We start from the raw sequence: 8,302 nt of genomic DNA, 5'->3' as shown, positions 1-8,302 counted from the left end.
GCTTGATTGTTTGATTGTGAGAGTGTACATTTCACAAACATATATATAATATTTTGTTTACCAAGTATCTGTTTCAATTCTCTTCCGTATATCGGAATGGAAACCCACAAACACGCACACACTCACAAATATATGGGAAAGAAGGGCTACAATATTATTATAATAAATGGCATACTAGTTTGAATCAAGAACAAAGCAGTGTGAACATGGTCTTCAGTCTATGTCATCATCAGGTTCTTGATATGGTAGATCCCAGATAGAAGTTTCTTGAGCATTTTCAAGGAGGGACAAGTTTTTTCTTTCAAGTTGAAAACCGGCATCCAAATCCAGATGTGGAGTATCACCAATTTCCCAGTATTGTGTTTGATCTTGTGAGTGACACTGCAAGTAGTTCCTCTCGTGATCTTCCCCTGCTGCCAATGTGATAACAGCATTACTCATGACTTCTGATTCTTCACATGCTCGAACATGGCCATCCCAAGTCCAGGGAGAAAGAGGAAACGTTGAATCGCCACTCGAATCAGACATTTGAAAATCTAATGGTAAGGAGGCTGTTTTGTGTTGCAAGTTATGGCAACTGTCGTAATCTGCAACTAGATTTGCATAAGCAGATTCAAATCCAGGACTCATACTTGGTAAAAAATCACATTTGTCTCTTCTACTGTATTTGTCCATAACCCCCAATTCTGCTTCCTCACTTTGCAGGTTTTCACAATTATAAACCATTTCTGTATCCTGATGATTGAAAGCACCTGAAGCCTTCCTCTTGTTGTGCTGAAGCTGGTTACTGCGCGCCAAACTCACTTGACCATCTTCATCACCATCACCTTCTCTATCTGTTATGCGGAGACATTGGTTGGTGAGCTGTTGGAGAGCCTCTTCTTGATCCACAACCTTAGACCAGGTAGCAGTATCCTTGGCAGTCATCTTAGCCTGAAGGCACTTAGACTTCTTGACCAGCCGTGTCATACGGTTCAAGTCAGTGGACATGTGCTTGATCACTGCAGATAAAACACTCACTTTCCAGGCCTTCTTAAGGTCATGGGGCTTCCTATAAGGAGGAGGGCCTTGCTCCACAGAGAGCGGGCCCTGCTCTCCCCACCAAACCTCGTCTCCTGTAGGCCACCAAGGAGGGGCTAAACCCCTTTCAAGAGGAAACCTCCTTTGAGCAGGGATACAGTGCTGCATAAGTGAAGATAAGAGGGAGCCTATAGTGGTATCTTGAAGGTCCTGCAACATATGCAAAAAGGATGAGGAATTCTCATCATTAAGCACACCTGATGCACATTCTGCAATGACAGGAATCAAGTGCTGCAACGCTTGGGGTGCGCATTGGTCGAATTTGACAGTCTCCCTCCACCACTCCCGGAGGCTGTCAGATGACCCGGTCACAGGCTTCCCTTTCTCTGGGATGATACCATACACAAAGCCCTGTGCTTTGCAGACTTCCATCAGTTTAACCATGTACTTTAAAATGGCGTCTTGAGATCTCAGCATCTTCTTACGCCTCGACTTTTCTTCTCTGGCTGCAGCTGTGATTGATTCGTTAATAAGTTCACTCTCCCCAATTATCTCATCATCACCATCTATTGCTGCAACTGCCGCTGTTTCTGCCTCGGCCTCTGAGGCGTGCTTCTGTGATTTGAGCTTCTTCATGCGCACCTGATCCTTCCACATCCGTTTCTTGAGATCGGCATAGCTAAGCTCTTCTGGTTCGCTTTCTGACATCTCTCCGGAGCTCAAAGGATCCATCAAATCAGATATCTCTACCATTACCACTGGTTTTGTATGCACTTCCTAACTAGCAGCTATAAAAGTAGTGTGTTTAAGCAAACACTCAAAGCAACAATTAAGGCTTTGGCTTTATTGAGATTTCAAAGAAAACAAAACAAGATACCCCAAGTAGAGTAGTACTGGTAATATGGATTCAGTCTACTGTAAAAATAAAAAGAGCTTTCCTCCCAGACTCGGAACCCGGACCAAGAAGTGTGAAGGAATGAGCAACAGAAGAGGAGCAAAATTTGATAGAAAAGCAAGGAGTCATTGAGGGGTTGAGTTAACAAAATAGAAGCAGAGTATGGAAGATATAAATATTAGTGAGAAAGAAGAAGAAGATGAAGATGAAGATGAAGATGAAGATGAAAGCCCATAGTTTGAGCTGAATCCACAGAAGCAGGTGTTTGTGTTTGTTGGTGATTTAAGCAGACAGACATAACACCACAGACAGAGACACAGTTGGCAGTCATATATACAAAGTTTCAGTGCGCCGATTAACACAACAAATCAAATTTCACAAGTCAGTGCTGACGCTAATCGCTATGCATGCAATCACATTACTCACTTTCCCTTTCCTCTCTTCCTTCTCTGCATGACTTACACGTACTACTATCTCCTTCATTTCAGCTTCTCTTGCCATTTATATTAAAATATCATGTCTTAGGAATTTATTCAGTAACAAACATTATATTATTATATATATTTTTCTGGTGTAACCGAACATGGTCTTACATTCTCCATATTTGATTACCACCTTTGTCCATTATTGCATACCTTACTTACTTCTTAAACATAAAACAGCTCACAAGTTTCTGACTTTCTGCCATTACTAAAAGCTGCCTGCCTCTCTGAAACCCCATCAGTCTTCTTGCTTATGTATGCCAAATTTCTTTACTGTGGATACAACTAAATATTAGAAAGGAGAATAAATAAATAAATAAATAAATAAAAAATAATAATAATAATAATAATTTGAAGTTACTGTCATAAAGATATAGGGGTAATGTATTGTGTAAGATCCAAATTCACATGAATAAGCAGAAGATATAATTGAGCTTGACTAAAACAATTGAAAAGCAAATTAAATTGAACTGAGGGAATGTCTTACTCTCTTACATATGTGATTGTTTTCTTTATGACAAATATACACACATTCAACTCATTACTCTGAGCTGAATTTCCTACATATTGATCACTATATGTGTTCATATGGGCGACATAATACAGGAAATACAATGTACAAGTGCATATACGAAACTGTAATTTTCAGAAGAGAGTAAGTATTTCCTAAATTGAAGTCAGAGATACACTGTATATACAGGGGATAGGTAAAGTATATCAAATATACAAAACAAGCTAAGAGAAATCATATTTGTCCCCATCATTTTAGTACACTAAACTATGCTGTTTGCACATATGCTCTCCCAGCCTCAGTCTCATGCTTCACTGATCCAAGCTCAGAAAATACATCCTCCACTGATCTGAACACCTCTTCAACGGGTCTCTCAGCATTAATCTGATATATAAACATGATGCAGACAAAAGTTATCAATTATAACATAAAAGGTCATACTAGTATCTAAATTTTAAACAGCTTGCTGCTGTCAAGCAGCTTACCTTTCGGACCTTCCCCTTTTTGGCAAAGTAATCAATCACAGGCAGCGTGGATTCTTTGTAAACTTTTAGACGCTTCCTTATTGTGTCCATGTTATCATCCACCCTTCCCTATATAAACAATCAAAAACACATAATGCCTACTGCTGATCATTTAACAAGAACTTGACACTTTCACAGACCGTGGAAACATCATACCTGATTTCTGTGCAGAACACGCCTGATCATCTCCTCTTCAGAACAATCAAACACTAATACAATAGTTGGCTGTATCCCCAACTGTATGATAATATTAAAAACTGAATCAGTACAGCTAACAAGTAACATTATGTAAGAAGTAGAGGCCCTGTAACTAAGAAGATCAATGAAACAAAAATGATAAATTTGCAGTTTAATGATCAAGCAATGCAACAACAATGCATCACAATCAACGTCCAGTCTAATGATCAAGCAGTGCAACCATGTATTACAATCAACCTCCAGTCTAATGATCAAGAAATGTGACTAAGTACTGTAACATTTTCTCAGCAACCACACGATTTTCTTCATTGCGGGGGAAGCCGTCAATAAGAAATTTTCTGTTTATACTCCTCTGCATTGCCTGTTTCAGAAGGTTGGCAACAACCTCAGATGGCACCAATTTTCCTTCCTTCTTGAATTCCTGAATCATTTTTCTGGTGGGAGGATCACATATGAAAATTGTACCATGAAGCAAAAGCACAGAAAAATTATGTACAATAAAAGCTAACAACCTCTAATCTATTGCAGTAAGACAAATTTCTTTACTATCATGAATATTGTTGCCATGAAGCATAAACACAGCAAAATAATGTGTTATAAAAGTTAACAACCTCTAATCTACCGCAGAAAGACAAATTCTTTATTATTATTCCAAGAGCACATAATTTAATCAAATAACTAAGGCACTAACCCAGTTTCAGATCCGCTCTTGACTTCAGTTTCTAGGAGTTCTAACACACTGAGATGAGTAAAACCAAAGTCTTGTACAATTTTAGAGCATTGGGTTCCCTTTCCACAACCAGGACCACCTAGCAGTTACGATCATTATCCAGAAAGTATATCAGCATCAACAATTAATTGACAGGAATACTAGCAGCACGCCATAAACAACACACAGACAAGGTCCAAATATTGAAAAAGAATTTACCTAGAACATATACAATGATGTCACGGTTTTGTAGCTTTCCAATTGAATCCTGCCAACCATATTGATTGATGAAGAGAGGAGTTTATACTAAAATAAGGCCAGAATTCATGGTTAGCCAAAGAACCACATTAATTTATAGAGCACTACCGCAACTGAGTTTTCTTACTGTTATCCAACAAATTTAATACACATTCAAAACTTAAACTTGAAACCCTGATGAAATTATAGTAGCCAGCAAGTAGAGTTTGCAAAAGTAGTTAAAAAGGAAGCAGCAAATGAAGGTGATCTGGTATAAAAAGTACCTCCTTCTTCTTCTTCTCGAAGTGAGGAAACCAATGAATACAAGTTGAACATTTCTTAGGACAATGAGACACCTACACATTTATGATTGATCAAGAATAACTTAGCATGGAAAGGAAGTGTGTATACATTTAATCATTTATGTATACTGTTGGTAGTTTACTACAGTACAGGTGAGTGATTGTTCGAAAAGAGGGGAAAAATGAAGCATTAAAGAAGTTTAAGGCATTGAATTTGCATAAGATAAAAATGTTGATCAAGGTTGCAATAAGCAGTTAAGCACACAAATGTTGACAAAAAAAAAAAAAGAAAAAAAAAAAAAGAAAAGAAAATTCACACACAATTAAAGTTAAATATGTATGAAAAGTGCAAAGGTGAGAAGGTGAAGATGAACCTGGTTCTGGTTTTGGTTAGGAGGAGGATGAGATTGCATGCAAAACCTTGATTAACCACACCTGGAATAAATTAATTTAATGGGGGATTAGATTAATCTACTCGTAGTTGAATATCCCTACCAAAATACAGTAATACCTGGAATAAATTCATTAATTTATGGGGAATTGGGGTTGGTGTTGTTGCAGTTGACACACGAAGATGAAGACAACTTCCGGAAGCTGCTCCTTTTCCCTGGAATCATATCACACAAAGATCTCTCCTTTCTCTTTGCTTTTTCCTCGCCTAGTTTTATTCTTATTCCCCCACAATAAACTTTCCAAGTTTGCATCTCTCTTTAAACTTTTTTTTTTTTTTTTTTTAAGGACAATTATTTTGTTTGTCAAACTTTCATAACTTATTTGGTAAATTTTTTTCACCTAACAATCCACAATAAATTTATAAGGAAAACATATGCATTTGATGCAAAGAAAAAGAGATGGAGAGAGCCGATGATGTAGAAATTAAATGAAATTTTGAATTACAGTTGTAATGTACCTCTTGCAAAATGATATTAATCATACCATTGGAGTTCAAATTCTTCAAAAGTTCAAAGTTTTACCAATCGGCTTCACCCATCAAACTTCAAGTTAGATTTTTCATAGGTTAACTTTCTCTTTCCCAAAATTAATTGATCTTAATGAAAAGAAAAATAGTAAAATACAATATATATAGGAAAAATGGAAAAGAATAATCCCACCTTTAACATTTCTCCTCAAAATAATCCTACCTTTGAGTATTCTGGGAATAATCCCACCTTTAACCCTTATCTTCCCAAAACAGTCCCTTTACCGGTCTCTTAAGGTGGTGACTGGTTATAGGGGATGTTATGCCATGTGTCAATTTTTAATTGGTTTTTATAATTAACTTAAAAAAAATTACTTAAAAAAAAAAAAAAGCAGCCCCTCTCTTTCCTCTTCCTTCTCCCCAACTGAATTAGCCCCACACATGACACACCCATCCATTACCGTTCCTGTTCGCCGAAGTCGTTCCCACCCCTTTTCCCGCCGAACAGTCACATCCTCATCCCCTTCCCCGAATTCTCCTCCTCTTCCTATTAAGTGATTGTCTTCTGTGGCTCAAATCATTTGCACAAACCATCCAATCTATCATATAAAGTTGTGACTTCTAAAAGCAATCAAATTAAAGCTTTATTTTATGATCTTAATCAATTTTTATTGCCTTCTCATCTCACACTAGCAATTTTGTAAACACTGTTACTGGTTTTTTTGGACATAAGTGTGAAGAAACTCACATGGTGGACATTGAAATTGAGTGAGAAGTTATGGTTAGGTTTTTTAAACTTGATCTGTAAAATAGATGGTGGGGGTGTGGTTTACTTGGGTTTCGAGGGGATGGGGCTTCGATTCAGAGGTGCATCCATGGGTTTCGAGTTTTCTAGAGAGGAAGTTCGCCGGTCTAGTAGGGTGGGGGTTAGATGAGACTTTGAGAGGAGGTGAGGTGACAGTTTGGGGTTGAGGGGCCAGTCTGGTGGAGCTGCGGGGAAGGAAAAGAGGGGTTTTTTTTTTGGGTGGTGGTTATGGTGGAGTGGTGATGGTTGTAGAAGGTGGTGGTTATGGTGTGTGTGGTTGTGTTGCTTTTTAAAATAAAAATTTTTAAAAAGAAAATTAACTTGTTGAACAGGTTATAGGTAAATGGGACTATTTTAATTTGGAAAGATGGGGGTTAAAAGTGGGACTATTATCAGACTAATTAAAGGTGGGATTATATTAAGTCGAAGTGACAAAGGTGGGATTATTGTTTTCCATTTTTCCATATATATATATTGGTCATATATTAAAATTTAAATTGGTCATATATCTATGTGGCTACACCACCTTTTCCGACGAATTCAATTTATTTGGATCCATACCATAAGAAGTCAGATATGCAGAAATATGAACCAACAATGACATGAATTCTCTGTATTCTTTAACTCAAAAAATTAACTTTGTTTCGATTACAATTGTTAATGTTGATCGATAAAGGTGGATGAGATCACAAACGGTGAATAATAAATCAACTGTGTTTAGCCGGACGATGTCTCGGGTCATACGTTGTATATTATTGTATTGTAGTTTTCATGTAATATACTTGTGTAAATGAATTTGACATGTCTTTTGTCCGCGGGAGGTACGAGGTCATAGTTTCAATTTTTTATTTTATTTTATTTTTAATTGAACCTTGTGATAGGGGAGGCATCCGATAAGAACCCCTCTTTATATAAGAACCCTTTCTTATGTAAGAATACCTTATGTTATAAACTTTTTCCTATGTTCTAAATTTTTTTCTGTTTATGTTCTAAAGTTTTTCCTATGTTCTAATTTATTTATTTTTGCTTATGTTCTAAAGTTTTTCCTATATTCTAATTTTTTTTAAGCTTATGTTCTAAATTTGTTCCTATGTTCTAAATTATTTTTTCAGCTTATGTTCTAAAAGTTTTTCTTATGTTCTCAATTATTTTTTCAGTTTATGTTTTAAATTTTTTCCTATATTCTAAATTAATTTTTTAGCTTATTTTCTAAATTTTTTCTTATGCTATAAATTATTTTTTCAACTTATGTTCTAAATTATTTTTCTTATGTTCTAAATTTTTGTTTGCTTATGTTCAAAATTTTTGCTATCTTCTAAATTTCTTTCTTATGTTCTAAATTTTTTTTTTTTGCTTATGTTCTAAATTTTTTCAGCTTATCTTCTAAAAATTTTCCTATGTTCTAATTTTTTTTATGTTCTAAATATGAACTACTCAAAATTACAAAAAATGTCATTACTAAAGGATTATTTTAGATGGTTAGATCAAAATTAATAAAGGTTGAGATTGAATCTTATATAAAATTGGGTTCTTATACATGAGTTTTCTTCATATATATATATATATATATATATATATATATATATATATATATATATATATATATATAAGAACCCCTTCTTATATAAGAACCCTTTTTTTATGTAAGAACACCTTATATTCTAAACTTTTTAACCAATTTCCATGACATTATGAATCAT

General features: G+C 35.6%; 2 protein-coding genes across 4 annotated transcripts; both read right to left on the bottom strand.

Moving 5' to 3' along the window:
• Positions 1–213: 213 nt before the first annotated feature.
• LOC145577024 (putative ETHYLENE INSENSITIVE 3-like 4 protein) lies at positions 214–1,773 on the bottom strand. Its single transcript, XM_081634719.1, has one exon. The coding sequence runs from the start codon at positions 1,771–1,773 to the stop codon at positions 214–216; it is 1,560 nt and encodes a 519-aa protein (XP_081490845.1).
• Positions 1,774–2,883: 1,110 nt separating this feature from the next.
• Positions 2,884–7,185, bottom strand: LOC145575837 (UMP-CMP kinase 3-like). 3 transcript variants are annotated; one of them, XM_081633630.1, is made up of 8 exons: positions 5,390–6,888; positions 5,253–5,313; positions 4,861–4,932; positions 4,559–4,645; positions 4,322–4,439; positions 3,589–3,669; positions 3,394–3,501; positions 2,884–3,292 (listed from the first exon to the last, which is right to left on the bottom strand). In XM_081633630.1, exons 6-8 carry the CDS (start codon positions 3,616–3,618, stop codon positions 3,176–3,178), a joined length of 255 nt encoding a protein of 84 aa, XP_081489756.1. In that variant the 5' UTR covers positions 3,619–3,669; positions 4,322–4,439; positions 4,559–4,645; positions 4,861–4,932; positions 5,253–5,313; positions 5,390–6,888; the 3' UTR covers positions 2,884–3,175. The 3 variants fall into 3 exon arrangements, with proteins under 3 accessions (XP_081489756.1, XP_081489757.1, XP_081489755.1); XM_081633629.1 differs by lacking the exon at positions 2,884–3,292 and having other exon boundaries at positions 3,444–3,501; positions 4,559–4,607; positions 5,390–7,185; XM_081633631.1 differs by lacking the exons at positions 4,861–4,932; positions 5,253–5,313; positions 5,390–6,888 and having other exon boundaries at positions 4,559–4,848.
• Positions 7,186–8,302: the final 1,117 nt, after the last annotated feature.

The sequence above is a fragment of the Chenopodium album genome, chromosome 13 (genome assembly GCF_948465745.1).
Source record: "Chenopodium album chromosome 13, dcCheAlbu1.1, whole genome shotgun sequence".
Lineage (NCBI taxonomy): Eukaryota > Viridiplantae > Streptophyta > Magnoliopsida > Caryophyllales > Amaranthaceae > Chenopodium > Chenopodium album.
This window is presented reverse-complemented; position numbering and strand designations above follow the sequence as displayed.